The 22655-nt window shown below is 57.0% G+C and overlaps 1 protein-coding gene across 5 annotated transcripts; it reads left to right on the forward strand.

Annotated features, from left to right (window-relative positions):
• The first annotated feature begins 161 nt into the window (after positions 1 to 161).
• Positions 162 to 16453, forward strand: SLC4A1 (solute carrier family 4 member 1 (Diego blood group)). Of its 5 annotated transcripts, none has more exons than XM_058703726.1 (20): positions 162 to 275; positions 3817 to 3899; positions 4025 to 4115; positions 5170 to 5231; positions 6038 to 6278; positions 6383 to 6518; positions 6966 to 7089; positions 7247 to 7331; positions 7485 to 7687; positions 8157 to 8361; positions 8793 to 9005; positions 9185 to 9333; positions 9422 to 9616; positions 10659 to 10832; positions 11274 to 11363; positions 11826 to 11992; positions 12735 to 12988; positions 14105 to 14274; positions 14369 to 14545; positions 15485 to 16453. In XM_058703726.1, the coding sequence occupies exons 2-20, from the start codon at positions 3885 to 3887 to the stop codon at positions 15563 to 15565; spliced, it is 2832 nt and encodes a 943-aa protein (XP_058559709.1). In that variant the 5' UTR covers positions 162 to 275; positions 3817 to 3884; the 3' UTR covers positions 15566 to 16453. The 5 variants fall into 5 exon arrangements, with proteins under 5 accessions (XP_058559709.1, XP_058559710.1, XP_058559711.1 ...); XM_058703727.1 differs by having other exon boundaries at positions 259 to 275; positions 3797 to 3899; XM_058703728.1 differs by lacking the exon at positions 162 to 275 and adding an exon at positions 3195 to 3509.
• Positions 16454 to 22655: the final 6202 nt, after the last annotated feature.

Consider the following 22655-nt stretch of genomic DNA (forward strand, 5'->3'; position numbering starts at 1 on the left):
TGGGGGCTAGCTGGCTGGGGTGGGGTGGGCCAGACTCACAGCTGTCCAGATGTGTGTAAGAGATAACTCTGTTTACTGGGCACCCAGAAGGAGCCGGGCGGGGGGTGGGAAGGGGCTCCCGGGACCGTGGGGCGGGCAGATTAGGAGGCGGGGGCATGAGTCAGGGGTTTGGGAGCCAGGACCTGGTGCTGTTAGAGCAGGTGTGAGCTCGGCTGGTTGCAGAGAACACCGGTGGCTTCAGGAGTTCGCTGAGGGACCCCGAGGCTCGTGAGCAGGTAAGCAGGGCCGGGAGGGGCTGGGGGGTGGCCTGCGGCACCTGTCCCGAGGGCTTCTGCAGGTGCACAGCCTGAATCTGTGTCTAGGTGGGCACAGGCGCCCAACCTCCAAGGGGGGGCGGTGTGGGTGGGTGGGTTGAGAACGTAGGATATGTGTTGTTACCCCTAAGGGCACAAGCCCATTGGCACCTACAGCCGGAGAGCGCAGGGCTGCAGGTGTTAGGAAAAAGAGACTGGCACGTAGCAGCAGAGGCGTGTGGCTGGGGTGGGGGGTGGGGGCAAATCTGATCCCCCCCCCCCCAAGTGTGGGTCCTTGTCAGGCTCCTATTTACCACTCCCACCGGTCTTACAGCCCAGCTCCCTCTTTCCTCCACGTGTGGGGATGTACAGGCCATCCGATCTCCCTCTTGCGAGGAAAGTTGGCCAATGACAATGCTTCCCATATGGGATGCTTGCAGGGGAGTCGACCAGGCAGACCCGGCACCGGGCCCATCCTAGAGAGTGTTTGCGGGGAAAGGAGGAGTCCCCCATCACCCAAGGATCTCAAAGCATTTAGGCTAATTCCATGGGAATTGAAGGAAAATCAGAGACATAGGTGAAGAAAGCAAGTCTGACCTTGATCCCCAGTCTCAGTGATAATGACGGCAAACTTGTACACTGAGCTCTTTGTGTGTCAGACGTTATTCTAAGTGCTTTACGTAGATCAACTTAACTCAGTGCTACAACAGGCTTATAAGGTAGGTATCAATATCACCCCCACTTTACAGGTGAGGAAACCAAGGCACAGAGAGGTTGAGTCACTTGCCCGAGGTCACGCAGGCAGTGGCAGGGCTAGGATCTGAACCCAGGCAGTCTGACTGCGGGGTTCACGCTCTTAACCACTAGTGCTGAACAGCTTAGAGCTGTTTTCTCTTCTAGGAGGCAGCTCAGCATGATGGCTAGAGATGTGGCTGGAGTCAGCTGGGCCAGGGTTTAAACCCGCCTCTGATACCTACCTACCAAAACAAGTTAACCCTCCTGAACCTCGGCTTTCTCATCTGTAAAACAGGGTTAATGACATTACCCATTTCACAGAGTAGTTTGGGGACTGTAAGAGATAAGGCAGTACAGCTCTGTGCGGTGTGGGGGCAATTACACAAAGGCAGTGCTATGCCACCAGGGAGCCCTCCCCATATCATTTGGTCAACCCCCCCCCCCCCGCCCCGGCCCCATCCCCGACCCCAGCCTCTGCCAGCTGTGCTCCACCTCCTGGGCTCCAGATGCCCGGCTCACTGTTATCTGGCCTTGCCCTGGCTGGTTGGATGGCCAGGTGTTTGGGGAGTTTCCAGACACAGGGCAGGGATCGGGTTCCAGGCTCTTATCAGTGCGAGGCCGGCAGCTGTGGGGGGGTGACTGGGCCTAGTGGGACCAGCAATCTGGGTCATGGGTGCACCCTGTAAGGCCCCAGATGCGTTCAAATCACCCCTGTTCTCCTCTCTTCTGTCTCACTGAGGTCTCAGAACCCTGGCCGGAGGGCCCTCCCATTGTACAGATGGGATGACTGAGGCCTGGAGAGAGGCTGGGGGCTGCCCAAGGCTATTCGGCCAGTCAGTGGCAGACAGGCTGCTTCCTGTGGCTCTGCACGGCCCCTCGGACCAACCCACTTCTCAGAAATGGAGGCCACAGTCCCAGCCTCACAGGTGGGACTTTTAGCCCCTAAGGCTTAATACCCTTGAGACTGCTAGGGATCTGAGGCCCAGGTCGGGGCAAGGCCAGAGAAGGGAGGAAGGAAACAAAGATGGGAGAAGAGGAAAGAGAGGGACAGGAGAGGGAGAGAAAAAGCTGTGTGACAAGGGTCCTCAAGGGCCGTGCCCTGGTCATCACCTCCCCTACCACCACCGCGAGGCAGGGACCCCTGCCTTTCTCAGTCTGGCGGGCCTCTGTCATGCCCTCTCCCTATCTCTTGAGACCCCAGCACCACCCACTCCTCGGAAAGAAATTTCTCTGTCCCATTCTCTCTGTGTACCCTCCCTGCCCTCTTCCCTCAGCCTTGTCTGGCACGGTCCCAGCTCTGCACTTTGGGCAGCCACTCCTCAGACCCGGACTGTCCTTCCCCACCTCTCAGCCCTTCAGGTCCTTCAGAGCTTCTTGGCCCAGCCCCAGGGTCCCCCTCCTTGGAGCCACCCCACCCCCAACCCCACCCGCAGGTCCTTCCTACCCTTCGTCCTGCCCTACGATCCTTGGCCCCCGACACGTTCTGCTCATCTCTTGTTTGTCTGGGGGACTCGTTATCTCCCGGCACCCTCAGCCTGTCACGCGTTCCCAGTTTGTGGTCCCAGTCAGGGCCGGGAGCTTCTCGAGGGGAGGGACAGTTGTCTTGTTCATCTGAGCTCCGTGCGGGCACAGAGCGGGCATATTTGTCGACCTGACCCGAATTGCCGTTGTCGCAACACCCAGGGCTTCAGTGGGTGAGGGGGAAAGGGAGCCCCTCCACGCCCAGTCCGGGGCCACCCTAGGGGACCTCTGTGCTCCCCTGGGGCTGCTCCTCACATTCCTGGAGTGACCATGCCTCCCTCTCTGCCAGAGCCGCAACTGAGCAAATGGAGGCGCGGGGCTCAGCCGTCTCTTGGCCGAGTCCCAGGCATCCTGACTCCCCAGTCCCAGAGGCACAAGCCTGCAGGGCAGAGCCACGCTTTACATTCATCCAAAACTTATTTATTGGTGGCAACCATTCTTCTAGGAGTAGGGGATTAATGGAGACTGAGTAGGGAGGGACTGAGACATAGATCTTGGCACTCGAGTGGCTTCCCTACTAGAGGCATCCTCAAATGATGTATACATAAATGAATCAAACGACCAGAAAACGACAAATCGGGTCAGTGAATGGCAGGGTGGTCAGGAAGGGAATCTGAAGAGCTGAGATGTGGGAAGGGATGAGGTGTGGGGGAGGGGCACCTGGGATGCAGGCAATTGCATGTGCAAAGGCCCTGGGGCAGGAAAGGGCTCGTAAGGCCAACGGGATAGGTGGGGAGCGAGTATGAGAGATAGAGTGGGGGAGAGAAACAGGGCCATGTCGTTCAGCACCTGTGAGCCACTCCCAAGGACGCTACAGCCCATGCCCAGCAGAAAGTAGCTGTTTCTGGCAGAAGAGGGTATGTTGTGAAGACTGTCAGGGGAGCTAAGCTCCTTGAAGAAGAAACAGGTCATGTCCCCGGAGTTGGCTAAGTCCTGAGGATGGACAGGAAAAGAAGCCAGGTGAGGACTGGTGGCCGGAGGAAGGAGTTGAACCTGAAGGCCCTCCATCCTCTCAAACGCCCTTTGTTCAATGCCAGCCAAGCTTCCTCTACCTGCCCCATCTCTCCTGGCCCCCCCGTGCACCCGCCCTCAACCTACAAATCTAGCTCCTTCCTCCAGGCCCCTCCGACACTTCTTCCCCTGAGCCCACTGTCTCCCAACACACATGGGATCCCCCTCCACTCAAATGTAGCCTCCTCTGGGGGCGGGGGATCAGAAGACTCCGGGATGCCCTGTGTCTCACTCAGCCTGTGCTGCCCCACTGCAGGGACCCGCAGTGTGGGTTATGTTGGGAGCGCGGATCACCGCAGACAAATAGGAAATCTGGACAGCACCATGGGGGACCGGCTGGTGAGTCTTTCGTGGTACCTGCAGGGCTCCTACCTCGGGGCTCTGGGAACCCCGCCCTGGACCCCTGCCTTCGTGGTGGCTGGAGAAGCCCTTCACAGCCCAGCCCTGATGGCCACTTCCCACAGGATGACTATGAAGAGGAGCTGGAGATCACTCTAGAACAGGAGGACTATGAAGACCCAGACGTCCCCGTGTTTCAGGTGGAGGAGCCAGTGGGTGAGCCCCGTCTCTCTTTGTCTTGTTGGGATGAGGTGCTGAGCCCCAGACAGAGACGGATGGGCAACATGCCTTCTCCCTTCTCCACTACCTCCCCAGCCCCAGGGCCAGTTTCCCCACAATCCTGGCTGATTGAAGGATAAACAGAGTTTTGTTTGAAATGATCACAGGGGGTGACTGCGGGGGTGGGGTAGGGCGGGGGCCGGGCAGAACCAGTCACCCATGGCCAGGCCTTTCGATTTGGGACAGGGCAGCCAAGCCTGTCTGGGACAAGGGCAGGAGCCCACAGGCCACCTGTGCCCATCCAAGGCTGACTTCTTGGCCAGGCACCGGGTCTGTCCTGAGAGCATCGTTCTGTTTGGGGGTCTAGAGGTCCTGAGAAATGGGGGGCCGTGGGGACCCTCCCAGGGCAGAGAGACACCAGGAAACCTTCCTGGCCCTGTCAAGGTCTCGGTTGGGGAGCCCCAGGTGGGGACCTGTTTACCGTCAACAGGACTTAAGTGCTGGCAATTGGTATGGAAGATAAGAGGCCCCTCTGAGAAATGCGGGCTGGGAGAGGGGTGGGGGGTGGGGGCTATATAAGGTAGAGCCCACCCTGGCTCCCAGTGCTCCACCTGGAGACGGTGAGGAGTTTTGGGGTGGGTGGGATTGCTGAGGCTGGAGGGAGGAAGGTAGGGAACCTGGTCCCAGAAGGTGATGGGAGAGGAGGGCGATCCTAGGAGAATCCTGAGATTTGCTGCTCAGGACCCTGTACCTCGGAGGTGACCCTCTCTGTCACCGCTGAAGATGAGTCTCAAGGGTCGTCCACCATGCTTGGACGGGGCATGACAGAGCCAGGCCGGGCCAAGAACGGACACACGGGGGGCCACAGCCCATGGAGCAGCAGGGGTGGGGTGGGTAGGGTGCGGGCACCCCGGTCCTGCCCAGCGGCAAAGGGAGGGAGGCTTGCTGCGCTGAGGCTCACGGTGGGGGGGGGGGGGGTTGGTGGTGGTGCAGGACGACCCCGAGGGGGGCATCATCTGGGGGCAACCCTAACTGGCCTCTGGGTTTTCAGCTCACGAAGCCGAGCCGACAGCCACAGATTATCACATCACATTGTACCCAGAGACCCACGAGGTGAGGACCCCTGGGCTCCCCCAATTCTCTTTTCTGTGTTGCCCGTGGGACCTGCCCTTCTACCAGGGGAAGGGAGGTGAAGAAGGACAGACACAGCTTTAGCATCGGCGAACCCCACCAACAGGTAGAGAAGGAGTGGGCACCCCGGGAAATTGGCAGAATGGGAGAGGACACCCCTCGCTGATGGGGTGCCCGGGGCCTTCTTCCACTGAGCAGGGAGAGCCCTGGGCAGAGATAAAGTAACTGCTGGGGACCTGCCCTCCCAGATCCTCTGGCCAGGCTGTCATGTGCTCCCTGGGGAAGCACAGAATTACATACGTGCCCCCTTTGCCCAGGTCCGCCAGGCCCCGCACTTCCCTGCTGGGCAGCAGACTGTCTAGCTGCTTGGGAAGTTGGGTCTGCCCTCAGCGAGGCTCCAGGGAGTGGTCCTCTGGCCCCAAGGACAGGGAAGGGCATGGCGAGCCCGCTCAACAGTCTTGAAGGCAGGAGATCCACCCGATGACCCCGAAGTCCTCCTTTCTCCTTTTCCTCCCAGGTGTCCTCTCTAGCACCCCTTTTGGTCCGGAGGTTCTCCAAATGCCTCTGAGATGGGGTGAGGAGGCCGGTCAGGGAGTCGGGGAATAGAGCCAGGGCTGTGGGCTGTACCCTTCCCCACACTTGCTGCCTCGCTCGACACGCCCAGGCTGCTGCTCCTGCCGGTCCCCCTCCTGAGCTCGGGGTCTGCCCCGAGCGCCTCCCAGGATCCCGGGCCTCCCCCAGACATCCCTCAGAGCCTGCTGAGTGTCCCCCATGTCCCGGGCTGCCAGTCTTCTCCCCAGGGCGCTGCTCCGGGCCCCGGAGACGAACTCAGGCCTGTGGGGCTGCAGGTCTATGTGGAGTTGCACGAGCTGGTGATGGATGGGAAGAACCAAGAGCTGCGGTGGGTGGAGGTCGCGCACTGGATGCGGCTGGAGGAGAACCTGGGGGAAGACGGGACCTGGGGCTGCCCGCACCTGTCCTACCTCACCTTCTGGAGCCTCCTGGAGCTGCAGAGAGCCTTTGCCAAGGGTGAGCCTTTGCCAAGGGTGCCTCTGCGACCCTGCACCTACGGCTCGGTGGAGGGGAGGAGGGCCAACGTCCCGCCGCCCGGCTCACCCCACCACCCCTTGCAGGTGCTGTCCTCCTGGACCTGCCAGAGACTTCCCTGGCGGGGGTGGCCAACCAGCTGCTGGACAGGTTTATCTACGAGGATCTGATCCGGCCTGACGACCGAGAGGCACTGCTCCGGATCCTGCTGCTCCAGCACAGGTGCCCCTGTCGGCCAGGACCTGGCTCCACAGCCAAAAGGCCCACCTCCCCGGCCCGCCTGCCCCGAGCTCTCCCTAGAGGCCCGGGTGGCCCCTCCCCCACCAGACCAGGGCCCACTTTTCTCCACGATGGCTCCTGCCTCGGACACCTCTTGGGGGGTGACCATGTCTCCATGCCCAGATCTGGGGGGCTACTGGTCCTCAGGAGGCGAGGCTCTCAAGGCCCTTCCCTCCATCCCTCCCGGCCCCACCTCGTCCTTCCAGACGGAGGCCACCCGCTGGCATCCACCCCGTCCTTCCACAGGAGGCCGACGGTCTTCCTGCCCCGGGGTTTCTCTAGTCTGGTCACTGGGGAGCCCTGCTTGATCCCTCCCACCACGGGTCTCCACGCTATTAACAGCCCGGCCCGAACAGCTCTCTCAGTCCGCGTCCCCTGTGTTTCCTGCAGCCATGCCAGAGACCTGGAGGACTTGGGGGGTATGAAGCCCACAGTTGTGACGAGTTCTGGGAACCCCTCAGAGCCTCTGCTTTCCCAGCAGCAGCCCTCGTTAGAGACGAAGCTCTTCTGTAAGGTGAGGCTGTACCAGGGGTGAGGGGAGCACCAGGGGTGAGGGGAGCGCTGGAGAGCTCCCAACCTGAACATGCAGAGACAGGACAGTGGTTAGGGAAGGAGGGGGCTGGATGCTCAGAGTGGCCAGAGGCGTCCCCTCACCACCCTCCTTCCAACAGGGAGAGAAAGACATAGAAGAACACTCAGCATCTGGAATTCTGGAAAAGATACCCCCAGATTCGGAGGCCACCCTGGTGCTAGTGGGTAAGGAGCTGGTGCCCCCTTTCCCTCCGCACCCCCTGCTCCTGCCTCCCGGCCCGGCCCAGCCTTCGGCTCCCTGAGCCCGGCCCCAGCAGCCCCCCCCTCAGCCTGGCCTGACCACCCCACCCCCCACCCCGTCACCCCTTCCCCTCGCAGGCCGAGCGCAGTTCCTGGCACGCCCCGTGCTGGGCTTCGTGCGCCTGAAGGAGGCCTCTTGGCTGGAGGAGGCCCCGTTGCTGGAGGAGGCCGTGCGGCTCCAAGTGCCCGTGCGCTTCCTCTTCGTGTTGCTGGGACCTGAGGTCCCCCGCATCGACTACACCCAGCTGGGGCGGGCTGCTGCCACCGTCATGTCGGAGAAGGTGAGGAGGGGCTGGCGAGGGCCGGGGGAGCCTGAGGCGGGGCGGCCGCTGACGTCACTCACTGGACCGGCCCGGACCACTTTAGTTCTGCTGGTCTGGCACATGCCGTCTAACCCAGCTGCTTCCACCCTGTGTGGCCAGGGACAGGTAGTCCAGGGCTCCCGTGCTCTGGCCCAGCCCTGCCTGATCCGGCCTGGTCTGGTGTGGCCACTCTGACCCGGTTCCAGCGGGTTAGGTCTGGCCTGGTCTGGCCCAGCCTCATTTCCCCTTTCCCTACTCGAGGCCCTGTCTGCCTCCCCAAAACCCTTTTGTGGTGGGCATAAAGGTGAGGGGGGCAACAGGAAAAGCAGTTCCTAGCACGAAGGAGCTGGGGGGAGAGGGTTCTGGTTCCTGGAGGCCCTGAATGTGGCCTCTTGGGTCCTTTTGTCTAGCAGGTGCAGGCAGCCCTGACCCTCTCTCCGGCCCCCAGGTGTTCCGCATTGAGGCCTACCTGGCCCAGAGCCGGGACGAGCTGGTGAAAAACCTGGAGGAGTTTCTGGACTGCAGCCTGGTGCTGCCTCCCTCCGAAGTCCCCTCTGAGAAGGCCCTGCTCGGTCTGGTGCCCGTGCAGAAGGAGCTGCTGCAGAGACGAGTAGGCACTGTCAGGCAGGAGCCCAAACTCTACAAGGGCCTAGGTACCTACCCTGCAGCCCCCACGGACCCTCAGCTCCCCCGGCGCAGCCCTGCGGGACCCTGCCTCCCCTCCTCTCTCTGTCTTCATGTCTCCCAGCCTCCTTGGTCACTCCCTTCCCATCAGAAGATTCTCCCCTCGGGGCTCCTGGGTCGCTCAGTCGGTTGGGCTTCCGGCTCTTGATTTCAGCTCAGGTCATGATCTCACGGTTTGCGAGTTTGAGCCCCTTGTTGGGCTCTGTGCTCACAGCTCGGAGCCTGCTTGGGATTCTCTCTCTCTCTCTCTCTCTCTCTCTCTTCTCTCTCTCTCTTTCTCTCTCTCTCTCTCAAAAAATAGATAAATGAGCATAAAAAATAAAGATTCTCCCCTTGATTCCTCTCTCCCCACACCTCCTGCTGTTACCCCCTGTGACCACGGTCCTGTCCTTGACTGCAGATTTGAATGGGGGTCCAGAGGTCCCTGGCGGCCCAGAAGACCCTCTACGACGGACAGGCAGGTTCTTTGGGGGCCTGGTACGCGACATCAAGCGCCGCTACTCCCACTACCCGAGTGACATCACAGACGCGTTCAACCCCCAGGTCCTGGCTACCGTTATCTTCATCTACTTTGCTGCCCTGTCACCGGCCATCACCTTCGGCGGCCTCCTGGGTCAGTGCCTCCACATGGCCCCCCTCACCTTCACCTCTCACCCTTTGGCCTCCGTGTCGGCCCTGTCTTCCGTCCCGATCTGACGGTCGGGGCCCCTGCACCAGCCTGCCCGTGAAACGCTCTATTGGCCCTTGGGAATGACCTCTTGACCTTGACCACACTGTAACTTCTACCCACAGGAGAAAAGACCTTTAACCACATGGGGGTGTCGGAGCTGCTCATCTCCACTGCGGCCCAGGGCGTCATCTTCTCCCTGCTCGGGGCTCAGCCGCTGCTGGTGGTTGGCTTTTCAGGACCCCTGCTCGTGTTCGAGGAAGCCTTTTTCTCGGTAGCTCTGTTCTGGCCCTGACCCCACCTGCCTGACGCACGGTGCCTGGGCCCGTCTGCTGACCCAGCCGCCTCTCCCGCCCTTGCAGTTCTGCAGCAGTAACAACCTGGAGTACATCGTGGGCCGCGTGTGGATCGGCTTCTGGCTCGTCCTGCTAGTGGTGCTCATTGTGGCCTTCGAGGGCAGCTTCCTGGTCCAGTTTATCTCCCGCTACACCCAAGAGATCTTCTCCATCCTCATTTCCCTCATCTTTATCTCTGAGACCTTCTTCAAGCTGATCAAGGTAGGGGCCACGGGAGTGTCGACAAGCACGTGTGACTCTGTGCACGCGCCATGTGACCGTGCGTGTCGCTGCGCACGTGTCCATATGGCACTCGTGCGGCTGTACCTTCACAGTGTGTGGCCGTGACCGCATTCCTGTTGACATCTGCTGCCTGTGGGCCGGTGCTCTCTTTTTGGGGAGGGAGGGAGAGAGGGAGTGTGAGCAGGGGAGGGGCAGAGGGAGAGAGAGAATCCCGAGCAGACTCCACACCCAGCACGGAACCCAACATGGGGCTCAATCTCACGACCCTGGGATCATGACCTGAGCCGAAATCAAGACTTGGATGCTTAACACATTGAGCCCCCCAGGACCCCTGTGGGCTGGTACTCTTGCTGTGACTGCATAGTGCCTGTGCCTCTGTGCGCCCATGTCCAGTCCTGCATGCCGTCTCTACACTCACCCCCAAGAACCACAGGGCCTGTGTTTGGAGCGCCCTGCCTCCTCACCTCAGTCACCTTAAACTATGCCCACCTCTGCATCTGCATTTTATATGGAGGAAGGGTGGACGATGCGTGTCTGCCCCTGATTCTGCTCGTTGGTGGGGCTTTCTGTTTCCAAGTCTTTGAAGCCCTTTTTAGGAACGTCCTTGGCATTTGTTTCCTGCCCACCAGCCTTCTCAGGTCTCCCAGTCCCTGAGTGCTCACGTGCACACACACATGTACTCATTGCCACCATGGCTTAACCCCACCCAAGCTGAGCCTGGTCTCTACTCCTGAAAACTAAGCTATAGAATCCCATTGTCCCTCTGTTACCCTGTCAGTTGAGGAAGAAGATAAGTGGATGGATGGATAATAGATGGATGGATGGATAGATGATGGACAGATTGATGGGTGGATGGATGGATAGATAGATGATGGACAGATTGATGGGTGGATGGATGGATAGATAGATGATGGACAGATTGATGGATGGATGGATGGATGGATGAATGATGGGCAGATTGATGAATGGATGATGGACAGATGGATGAAAGGGAATAGGATGCCTTGGTTTTCTGCTGCAGATCTTCCGGGACCATCCACTGCAGAAGGATTATGACTACAATGTGACAACAGTGCCCAAACCTCAGGCTCCCCTGCCCAACACAGCCCTCCTCTCCCTTGTGCTCATGGCTGGCACCTTCTTCTTAGCCATGATACTGCGCAAGTTCAAGAACAGCTCCTACTTCCCCGGCTGGGTGAGAACACCCTCCCCTCACCCTGCCCTTGCCTACACTGCCCTATCTCAGTCCAAAGCATGCCTCTAGGTTCCTCAGTGTCCTTAGCTCTCCTTCTTACCCTAGATTCCCATTCCCCATTCCAAGCCTCCCTGGTCTCCTCCTCATCTAGGCTGCCACTCTTCAGGCAAGCCCATCTCCCTTTCTTAGCATGCCCAGGCTGAGAACCTAGCGGGGAGCCAAGGACAGCTCTTAGAAAAGGGGTGGAGAAGCTGTGGGGCCAGAGGTGGGGCTGGGCCAGGGGCAGAAGAAAGGAAGCAGGTACATTGAGGTGCAGGACAGGGCATTAGATGTTGATGGACTCCCTGGGAAAAGCAAGGCGCCCTGGGTGAAGAAGGGGCAGGAGTGGGAGGCAGGAGGTAGGGAAACAACCGGGTACTGACCACTGATTTCTGCCCTCAGCTGCGACGGGTCATTGGAGACTTTGGGGTTCCCATCTCCATTCTGATCATGGTCCTGGTGGATTTCTCAGTCAAGGACACCTATACCCAGGTGACCCTCTCTCCCCACTGTTATTTCATTCTCCCAGTGTCCCCCTCCCAAGAATAGCTTTCCCAAACCCAAAGCCGGCTAGAACTACCCCTACCCATCCCTGCCTCCCCTGAGAGCCCCAAGTCCTTCCCACAGCCCTACAGGAGCCCTCTGACTGAAGCGAGGGTCTGGGGCAGATTCCCTCTTTACTCCAAAGAATCTGCTTTAGCCAGGCAGATCTGAGTATGAATCTCACTTCTGCCACCAAAATAGCTGTGTGATGCAAGGCAAACCGCATAACCTCCCTGATCCTGTTTCCTCATCTATAAAGCTGGGAATGAGAAGATGTACATAAAGGGCTTAGTGCAGTGACTGGGTACAAACCATAAGTAAGTTCCCAAGTGCCCAGGACCCTGGCTGGCCCTGCCTCCCTGCCCCCAGCCCCCTGCCTCCGGTGTTCTCACCAGCATCCCCCTCCCACAGAAACTCAGTGTGCCTAAAGGCCTCTCGGTGTCCAACTCCTCGGTCCGGGGCTGGATCATCCACCCACTGGGCTTGTCTTCGCCTTTCCCCATCTGGATGATGTTTGCCTCCGTCCTGCCTGCCCTTCTGGTTTTCATTCTCATCTTCCTTGAGTCCCAGATCACCACGTGAGAGAGCCAGGGTGGGGCCGAGCCTGGGAGGGTCCGAGGCGGGGAAAGCGACAGGCTCCGGGCAGGCATGACACCCGAGGACTGAGCGCGGGTCTCAGTCAAACCTGTGGCCCTCCTGGCAAGCAGGAGTGATGGATGGGCGGGGGAAGGTCCAGGTTTTGCGGGACGTGACACTGTATAATTTGGGGAAGCCTTTTTTTTTTTTTTTTTTTTCCAACGTTTTTTATTTTTATTTTTGGGACAGAGAGAGACAGAGCATGAACGGGGGAGGGGCAGAGAGAGAGAGGGAGACACAGAATCAGAAACAGGCTCCAGGCCATCGGCCCAGAGCCTGACACGGGGCTCGAACTCACGGACCGCGAGATCGTGACCTGGCTGAAGTCGGACGCTTAACCGACTGCGCCACCCAGGCGCCCCTGGGGAAGCCTTTTTAAGAAAAAGGAGACAAAACGAGGTGCCAGAACGCAGAAGGGACCTGTACCAGTGAGGCTCCCTGAAGTTCAGCTGCATCAGCTGCTTGTAGACGTTCTAGATGTATCTAAAGATACTTCTACTCTTAGAGTCTGGATTCTCAAGAGGGGGTGGGAGGGAGGGGAGCAAGGAACGCTAAGGGAGATGAACACAGCAGGATAAATAAGATACAGAGGGACACAAGTATGGAGAAGGAAGGAGGGGCAAAGAGGGTGGGGGCAAGCGAGAGCACTGCTCACCCCTGACCTCACCCCCCACCCCCCGCCAGGCTGCTCATCAGCAAACCAGAGCGCAAGATGGTCAAAGGCTCTGGATTCCACCTGGACCTGCTGCTAATTATCGGCATGGGCGGTGTGGGCGCCCTCTTTGGGTTGCCCTGGCTCAGTGCCACAACCGTGCGATCCATCACCCATGCCAACGCGCTCACCGTCATGGTCAAGGACAGCACCCCGGGGGCTGCACCCCAGATCCAATCGGTCAGGGAGCAGCGGATCAGCGGGCTCCTGGTCGCTGTGCTCGTGGGTGAGTAAGGGCTGGCCACACTCTCTACCACCCTTTGGCCTTGCTCCGGGCCCCCAGCCCCTGCCCGTTAGGATCCAGTGCCTTCTCCAGCCCTGCCCGCACTGTAGCCAGATCTCCCCGACGTACCCCCTGCCCGTGTCTCCCAGTGTCAGTTGTCCACATGAGGGAATTCTGGAGGAAATGCCCAAGGCACTGAGACGGACATCTGAGTCGAGGAAGGAGCAGGGGACTTCTCTAGATAGGACCCAGCATTCAGAGTTTTATCCGACAGAAGTTCAGTGAATAGTGGGTTCCAGCCCTGCCCTGCTGCTAACTTAGTAACCCTCCTCATCTCTGGGCCTCGGTTTCTCGGTCTGTACCATGAGAGGGTTCATTAGATGCCCCTGAAGTCTCTCCAGCTTGGCTGTTCTACGACTGATCCCAAGGGCAGTGCCCCAGGCATTATCTGGGGTGGGAGAGAAGACAGAGGGTCACTGGGGTTTGATCCAAGTTCTGGAGCAGCTGAGAATCCGGCTGAGCTCAGTGTGGGCAGCGCCGCGGTCACTGATGGAGGAACCAGGGAAGTTTCTTAAAGGAGGCAAAGTTGGTGTTAGCTGGAGGAGGGTCAGGGTTTGGATAGGTGGAGGGGGTTGGAGGCATTCTGGGCTGGAGCGATGGAAAAGTTGGGCTTCTCTGACCTCTGTGATCCCCTGAGGCTAAAAGAAAAGGCTTTGAAATTGGGCTGGCAGGAGTTTGACTCCCTGACCCGCCACTTAGTAGCTGCGTGGTTGCAGACAAGTTGCTTCCCCTCTCTGGGTCTGTTTCCCCATCTGTAAAATGGGGGTAATACCTGGGGGGGGGAGGGACGGGGTGGGCGAGGGGTGGGGGCCTGGGGCTAGGTGGTGGGGAAGATTAGGACGATGCTGGGAGTGGTTGGCCGTGGGCCGAAGTCTGAGGGGCCCGGCGGGCCGGTCAGAGGCTTGGAAAGCGGCACAGGCATTAATACTGTTGTGTAAAATGGGGGGTAATACCTATTAAGAGGGCTTCATACGGTACCTATGGTTTCGTTCCCCAGCCCCTGATGCTTCTGGCCCACTGGGGCCCCTGGGGGCTAAGAGGGTGTGCTTCTCCCCGCAGGCGTGTCTATCCTCATGGGGCCCATCCTGTCCCTCATCCCCCTGGCTGTGCTGTTTGGCATCTTCCTCTACATGGGGGTCACATCCCTCAGCGGCATCCAGCTCTTTGACCGCTTATTGCTTCTGTTCAAGCCGCCCAAGTACCACCCGGTCGTGCCCTACGTCAAGCGGGTACAGAGCCCTCCTGGCGGCCCGGCCCAGAGTGGGGTGGGGGGTTGCGGGTTGCCGGGGCAGGGCGGGCGGTAACCCCAGCCTCTGCCCGCAGGTGAAGACCTGGCGCATGCACTTGTTCACGAGCATCCAGATCATCTGCCTGGTGGTGCTGTGGGTCGTGAAGTCCTTCCAGGCCATCTCACTGATCCTGCCTTTCATACTCATTCTCACGGTGCCTCTGCGCCGCCTCCTGCTGCCGCTTATCTTCAGGGAGCTGGAGCTCAAGTGTGTAAGTGTCTGCTCCCCTCCCCTCCCCTGCGCCCCCCACCCCCCACAGAGCTGCAGGGGGCAGGGAGGGGTCATCCCCGGGGCTGGCAGAATAGGAGGGGCGGGTCTGGAAACAAAGGAAGGCAGAAGGGCGCAGAGGTTAAGGTCCGGGTCTGGGGCTTGCGTCCAGATCCAGCACTGCCTCATCCTAGTTTCTGACCCGGAACAAGTGGCTTCCTTTCTCTACGCCTTGGGTTTACTCACCTGTAACAGAAGTAATGGCAGGGTTGGAGAGAGTTAAGAAGCACACGGGCTGTGTTCCACACGGGCTGTCCTCACCGCTGGGGGACTAGTCCTGTGGTCTTGTAAGTCATTTTGGACAGAGTCTCTCCTCCATTAGAATGCTTCCACGAGGGGCGCCTGGGTGGCTCTGTCGGTTAAGCGTCCGACTTCAGCCAGGTCACGATCTCGCGGTCCGTGAGTTCGAGCCCCACGTCAGGCTCTGGGCTGATGGCTCGGAGCCTGGAGCCTGTTTCCGATTCTGTGTCTCCCTCTCTCTCTGCCCCTCCCCCGTTCATGCTCTGTCTCTCTCTGTCCCAAAAATAAATAAAAAACGTTGAAAAAAAATTAAAAAAAAAAAAAAGAATGCTTCCACGATGTGACAGTCGCTGTGGGGCTGTCCTGGCGAAGGGGTGCCCTGCCCACCCTCTGTAGGCCTTCTCCTGCCAGGGCACCGGATCCCCGGGGGCTCCTCGCCCATTGGACACCGCTCATCCGGACCAAACCTGGGGGCCGAGGGGGCAGGACATGACTCGTCCAAGGTTCAGAGAGAGCCAGGCCCTCTCCCTCCAGAGGTGCTCTCAGCACCCGGGGAGGGGGGGGGGGCGGGGGGGCGGGGAGGGCTCATCTGCCCCGCCTCTCCCCGGAAGCTTACCCTCTCTCCTGCTACTCTACCCTCCAGCTGGATGCCGACGATGCCAAGCCGAACTTTGATGAGGAGGAAGGTCAGGATGAATACAACGAGGCGCCCATGCCCGTGTGAGGAGAAGGCCCAGGCCTCAGGGCCCCCTCCACCTTCCCGCCCCCCCTCTCTCCCAGGAAAAGCAGAAGTTCATGGGTATCTCATAGACTCTCATGTCCCTCCTGGGGTAGCAACTGGAGCCCTGGGGCTGTGGGTGGGGATGGAAGGAGTGACTAGTAAACCAGCTTTTATGGCTGGAGATGGCCAGTAGGGCCCACATTAGGAAATTCGCTGTGTAGTCCCCTCTTGCTGCCACACTGCCACGTGGGGTTCCCAAGCTGGTAGGCTCTGATCCGAACCAACGTCTTCACAGCCAGCACAGACAGGGGCAGTGGCAGGGGAGGTGGAGGGGGTGAGGTTCAAATTCCTGCATGCTGTGTGACCTTGGGCAAGTCCTCCAGCCTCTGCTTCCTCTTCTGTAAAATGGGTATAATTATAATAATACCCACGCTACAGGATGGCCACTGAGGACCAAAGATAAATGTGAAAAAGGAACCTTGTCAACTTTGAAAGGACTGTCAGATGGTATCTTCAGGCTGGCCCAAGGTCACACAGCTCCTGAGCTGTACAGCTGGGGTTTGAACCAGGTCTCCTGACTCTGAGGCCAGAGCCCTAGGCTCTACTTTAGTTACCCACCTTCCCATGCCTAGAGATGCCCCTGCTGACTCCCCTTCCCTATTCCCACCCCCATCCCTTGGACCCTCTCATCTGGGGCAGAGGGAGGTGTCCTGGTGAGGGCAAGGAGCAGGTGAAGAAGCAGTCAGGGCGGGGACCCAGGACTCCTAAGTGCTCACTCCCTCCTCCCATGCTCTCACTCAGTCATGTGTTCATTCATTCTGCAAACACTTACTGAGGGCCCTGGTCCCTGCAGATACAGGGGCAACCGAGAAAAGACTCTGCCCTGGGGTGGGGAATGGGGGCAGGGGTGGGGGAGTGGGCGGGAGGCGGTGATGCAGAGTCTGGGCTAGATTCGGATGGAGGGGGTGAGATCAGATGGGGGGGAGGGAGGGAGGTTTGTAATTTATTGTTTGCGTATTTTCTAAGAGCTTTCATTGTACTTCGGCTTCACACAAATGCCCAGGCCTCCCGTTGGAGACGCACTGCCCACAACCTCACCCCAGCTGAATCTTGGGGAAAACCCAGATTTGACCAATTGGGGTAAGAGACAGTGGACTCTGCAGAATAGGGGCATAATCTTTTTTTTTTTTTTTTTTACAAAACAAAAATATAAAAAGAGTGGAAAGAGCTGGAAGCGGTGAGAAATGGTTGAAACGGAGAATCAGGTGCCTTGGGCGCCCGAAGGGAGGCTCTTGGGTGCATCCCTGAAGGCTGACAGCTGCCTCTCACCACTTCCCCATTCTATGCCTCAGCTTCCTCATCTGTAAAATGGGGACGATAAGGGTACCTACCTTGTAGGATTCTTGTAAGGCTTAAATGAGACAGTGCATGTAAAGCGCTTGCGTAGCCCAGCCTGGCCTCAGGCCTCAGAGGAAGCGCTCAATCAACCTTCGCTGCTGGTATTGTGATCCTCACTGGGGTGTCCCTGCCCCCTCCCTCCTTCTGCTCCTTGAACACTGCTCAGGAAAGTGGAAAAAAAGTCGCCCTCACTGCTAGCACCCTTCCCCTTGATGCTTGGGAGTAGGTTTTGCCAATAAATGCGTCTGTGGTGGAGTGACTGCCTTGCTGCAATTTCCCTCCGAGAGTCGGGGGTCCAAGGGGTCTTGGCCGGACCCTGTGGACATGGCACGCACGCCGTGGGGCTGGTGCCCAGAGTAACCCAGGGTGCGGGCAAGGAGGGCCAGGCTGGGGGGTGGCAGGGTGTGTCCTGGGGGGAGGGATACAACTGGTGGCCCTGAGTCTTAGGATGGAGAAGGACAGCCGCCAGTGAGAGGGTGAGAGAGCAAGGGAAGACACATTACGCTCTGGACATCCTTCTTCAGAATGAGCAAGACCCAGTGGGGGGAGGGGCTGAAAGGAGTGTCATCCGGTATCTTCAGGCTGGCCCTGTCCCTTGTACCATGGGCCCCACATCCCTTGGGGCCAATCAGCCCCTTGGCTTGCACACATCAAGGTGGGCAGCGCCTCTGAGGGGCCTCGCCAGGGAGGGAAGGCAGTTTGCGCTCAGTTACGCAGGAACAGCGTCTCTTGACCAGCTTTTCCACTGGCCCTCACTCTGGTCCCCGTGGAAGACCACCAGCTTCCAGCAAATCTAGAAGGCTTCTGGGCCAGGTGTCACTCACCCCCTGGCCAGGAGGGTGCCAAAACATAAACCCTCCCCACACTTCTCAGCCTTCCAACGAGAGGTCAGCGCAGGGCTGGGCTGCCTGGCTTCCTTCCCTGCATCTATATTTACTTGCCGCCTATCCCCAGCTGACCCCTCCCAGGCTGCCCGGGACAGCCGCCAAAGGGCCAGAGAGCTACCTTGGCCCCAGGGAGAGCCGTCCTGGCTGTCCACCTCCTGCAAACAGCAGCTTCATGTCTCCACAGCAGCTGGCCCGGTCCTCAGGGCTTGCCAGAACCCCACTGGCCACCTTGAGCAGGCAAGGCATTAGGGAAGTGTGAAGGCCACAGAAATCAATCCCATCGACTTCCTGCCTGTCCTGAGGCCTTACTCCCTTTGCGCTTCCAGCCGCCCCCAACAGATGCCCTGTCCCACTCTCTCTACTGCCCACGTTTCCTCTAAGAGCTGTCCTTCTGCCCCCTCCAACCCCCAATACATACACACTCCCTCAACATCTCTGCAGTTTTAAATCCTGCTCACCCACTCAACCCTTTCTCGAAGACTGCCTCAATGTGAATGGGTTGCCGAAACGAGGTCCACACTGCAGTGTGAACACAAAATAACCCCCCTCAAGGTAAGACAATAATTCAACAGAATCCAAAAGCTATACACCTGAAGACTCTCTCTCTCTCTCTCTCTTTTTTAAAAATATTTTAAAATTTTTAAGTAAACTCTACTCCACACATTGGGCTCGAACTGAGGACCCCAAGATCAAAAGTCACATGCTCCACTCAGCCAACTACGTACTCCTATACCTGAAGATTGCCTTTTTTTTTTTTTAATTTGAGAGAGAGAGAGAGTGCGTGTGTGTGTGTGTGTGTGTGTGTGTGGAGGAGAGGGGGCAGAGGGAGAGAGAGAATCTTAAGCAGGGTCCATGCTCAGTGGGGAGTCTGATGCAGGGCTCCATCCCTAGTCCCTGGGATCATGACCTGAGTGGAAATCAAGAGACAGTCGCTTAACTGATTGAGTCACCCGGGGGCCCCTGAAGCTATTTTTTTTTTTTAACGTTTATTTACCTTTGAGAAAGAGAGAGACAGAGCATGAACAGGGGAGGGGCAGAGAGAGAGGGAGACACAGAATTGGAAGCAGGCTCCAGGCTCTGAGCCATCAGTCCAGAGCCCGACGCGGGGCTCGAACTCACGGACCACGAGATCGTGACCTGAGCTGAAGTCGGATGCTTAACCGACAGAGCCACCCAGGCGCCCCGAAGCTATTTTTTTAATAGGACTCTCTATGGTAACAAGAAAAAACTAGAAAGAGGCCAAATACTCTGTAATAGGAGGGTGGTTAGTAAATTATAGCAAATCACCCTACCTCAATATGATAGGCCACTAGGCAGGCCTTACAAATAATAATAATGAGGGGTGCAGGGCGCCTTGGGGGGCTCAGTGGGTTAAGCATCCGACTTCAGCTCAGGTTGTGATCTCACAGTTCGTGGGATCGAGCCCCACGTCAAGCTCTGTGCTGACAGCTCAGAGCCTGGAGCCTGCTTCCGATTCCGTGTCTCCCTCTCTCTCTGCCCCTCCCCTGTTCACACTCTGTCTCTCAGAAGTAAATAAACATGAAAAAAAAAATGATGAGGGGCACCTGACTCGCTCGGTCTGTAGAGCATGTGACTCTTGATCTTGGGGTTGTCGGTTCAAGTGCCTACTTGGGAAAAAGACCCACAAAATAATAATGGTGATGAAGAAGCTGCTGAATCAGCTTGGTGCAATCACGTGATCCTGGGCCTCTGAGGCCAATGAGTTTGGAATTCCAGCTTTGTGATTTAGTTGGAGAAGGACAGAAAACGTCATCTGCATTTGTAGAACGGTGGTAACGACATTGATTTCACAGTGTTATCGAGAGGATAAATTGAGATCACCCGCCTCGAGGTCCTAGCCCGGTGCTGGCCTTTATTTTATTTTATTTTATTTTATTTTATTATGTTTGTTTATTATTGAGAGAGACAGAGCGCAAGCGGGGGAGGGGCAGAGAGAGCCGGAGCCACAGAATCCGAAGCAGGCTCCAGGCCCTGAGCTGTCAGCACAAAGCCTGATGCGGGGCTGGAACCCACAAACAGTGAGATCATGACCTGAGCCAAAGTCGGATGCTCAGCCAACGGAGCCACCCAGGTGCCCCCGGTGCTGGCATTTAGTAAGCAAAACGTTTATTCCTGTTTCTTAAGCAAAGCATGAAGTGCTGTGACAGTCAAGGTGACAGCCATGCAGGAAAGGATAGCGTGCACAGGAACGAAGTTTAGAGGCTTAGACGGGAAATATGAAAACGCCACAGTGGTAGAGTTATAGGGGTATTTTTTTTCCCTCCCTCGCCTGGACTTCCAGGGCAAAGGGTTAAATTCATCATCCTCAGTTCAGGGTAGATCTGTTTGTTTCATCTTTCTCGCAATGCTTCAAAATGAATCTCAGACGCACCCTTCAGCTGTGCACCTTCCCACCAACACTGATCATGTTCTTAACCAGCTGCGGTGCCCATCACACCCAACAAAATGAGCACTCATGCCTGATATTATCAAATATCCAACCTACAATAAATTTCTCAAGATGTCTGTTTGCGGTTGGGGTGTGTGTGTGTGTGTGTGTGTGTATCTGTCTGTCTGTCTGTTCCTATACATTATCAGCATCATGTTCCAGTCCCGGCTCTGTTGGTGCTCTTTCTGCCCCACACTGTGGTTTTAGGATCCAAAGCTGAACACTGAGTTGCCTTAGCTCCTGTGTGGTGCTCCATGGAGCACCTTACCTTTGGCTTCTTCTGTCTCCCAAGAAGGGACACCTTGCTGCACCCTACTCCCCTCCCATAAATGACTTGCAGCGTCCTCAGGCTTGTCCCCTTCTGGTTCTGGTGAGAACCTCTTTGGGTTATGTATCCAGGGGCCAGGAGTGGATTTGCTAGGTCATAGGGTATAAATAGGTCTGTCTTGACCAAATATGGCTATATTCCTCTCCGCGTTGTCTGCACCATTCAGCGCTCCCACGGGCAGCCCACGAGGTTCCTATGTCCCCATGTGATTGACATTATTCAGCCCTTTTGATTGTTGCTAGTCTGACTGAGGAATTACCTCATTGTTCTTTGTTTTTGGGGTTTGTTTGCTTGTTTGTTCTTCTGCATTTCTCTGATCACTGTAGAGTTTGAGTATCTCTGCATTTGCTGATTAGTCTTTAAGATTTCCTATTACAGGGGCGCCTGGGTGGCTCAGTCGGTTAAGCGTCCGACTCTTGATTTCCACTCAGGTCATGATCTCATGGTGGGTGAGTTCAAGGCCCTCATGGGGCTCGGTACTGACAGCTTGGAGCCTGCTTGGGATTCTCTCTTGCCTTCTCTCTCTGCCCCTCCTCTGCGCACACGCACTCTCTTTTTCTCTCTCTCTCAAATAAATAAACTTAAAAAAAAAAAAGATTTCCTATTAGGGGCGCCTGGGTAGCTCAGTCAGTTAAGTGTCTGACTTCGGCTCAAGCCATGATCTCATGGCTCATGAGTTTGACCCCCGTGTTGGGCTCTGGGCTGACAGCTCAGAGCCTGAAGCCTGCTTCAGATTCTGTGATTCTGTGTCTCTGTCTCTCTTTGCCCCTTCCTCGATCTCTCTTGGGCACTCTCTTTCTCTCAAAAATAAATAAACATTAAAAAAAAGATTTCCTATTATATAGGGGCACCTGGGAGGCTCAGTTGGTTAAGCATCTGACTTTGGCTCAGGTCATGATCTCACAGTTCGTGGGTTTAAGCCCCACGTCAGGCTCTGCACTGACAGCTCAGAGCCTGGGATTCTCGCTCTCCCTCTCTCTCTGCTCCGCCCTGACTTGAGCTTTCTCTCTCTCTCAAAATGAATAAATTTTTCAGAAACTTCAAAAAATGATTTCCCATTATATACACGGTTTTGTCATATCATTTGGTCATATTCTTACTGAGGTTGAGTCAGCTCTGTCTTCATTTTGTTCACCTCGTTGATCAAATCTTTAATTTTGATGTAATTAAATATACCCAAGAGGGAGAGTTTGGACTTGATTCAGTAGACACCAGGGAGTCACTGCAGGTTCTTGAACTGGGGAGTGACATGATTAAAGTGAGGCACGTGGGAGCCATATACAGGAGGGACTGGCTGCAGGAGGCAAATTGGGAATCTGAAGGTAAGTGAGCCAATAGCAGAGGCAAACAGACATAGCCCCCACCCTCACAGGCCCTGCAATCAGCACAGGACCACGGCATTCAACAAGAATGGTGAGGATTTGCACAGAGTGGTGGGAGCAGAGCGGGGCCAGAATTAGGCGTGGCTTCCTGGAGGTAGAGACATTTGCTCTGACTCCTAAGGGGAAAGTAAGAGCTGGCCCAGTGATGAGAGAGGGGGAACATCTTCGGGGAATAAAGGTCTAGAGAATGAATATATTCAGGGGTGCCTGGCTGGCTCAGTCAGTAGCGTGTGCAACCCTTGATCTCGGGGTCTGAGCCTCATGTTGGGTGTAGAGATTACTTAGAAAGGAAAAAAAAGAAAAGAAAAGCTCGGCAAAGTCAAATGACATGGTGGAAAGCCTGCTGGGTTGGCAGGCCACATGGTGACCTCAGAAAGTTGTTTCTTTCCCAGGCACCTGGGCCCAGAGCCAGATGACAGGAGGTGAGGAAGAGCTGGTGAGGAAGCAGAAGCAGGAGGTGTAGGCCATGGTCGGGGAGCTTGGCAGGAATGGGCAGGCAGAGAGAGCCCAGCTGACTCTTCTCCAAGGTGATCCAGAGACTGCTTTCCAGGTAGGGAGGACACATTCATAGGCACGCAACCATCTCTCTTTAAACCATATCTTCATATTTTCTTTTGTTGTAAAGTTTCTGTATTTCCTTTTGAGAGAA

This window comes from Neofelis nebulosa, chromosome 16 (genome assembly GCF_028018385.1).
Source record: "Neofelis nebulosa isolate mNeoNeb1 chromosome 16, mNeoNeb1.pri, whole genome shotgun sequence".
NCBI lineage: Eukaryota > Metazoa > Chordata > Mammalia > Carnivora > Felidae > Neofelis > Neofelis nebulosa.

Coding starts and splice junctions, on each gene's coding strand:
- SLC4A1 (XM_058703724.1), top strand. CDS start 3,777: ATGCCCTGTGTCTCACTCAGCCTGTGCTGCCCCACTGCAGGGACCCGC. Junction 4,116..5,169: donor TCAGGTGGAGGAGCCAGTGG/GTGAGCCCCGTC, acceptor CTGGGTTTTCAG/CTCACGAAGCCGAGCCGACA. Junction 7,688..8,156: donor CCACCGTCATGTCGGAGAAG/GTGAGGAGGGGC, acceptor TCCGGCCCCCAG/GTGTTCCGCATTGAGGCCTA.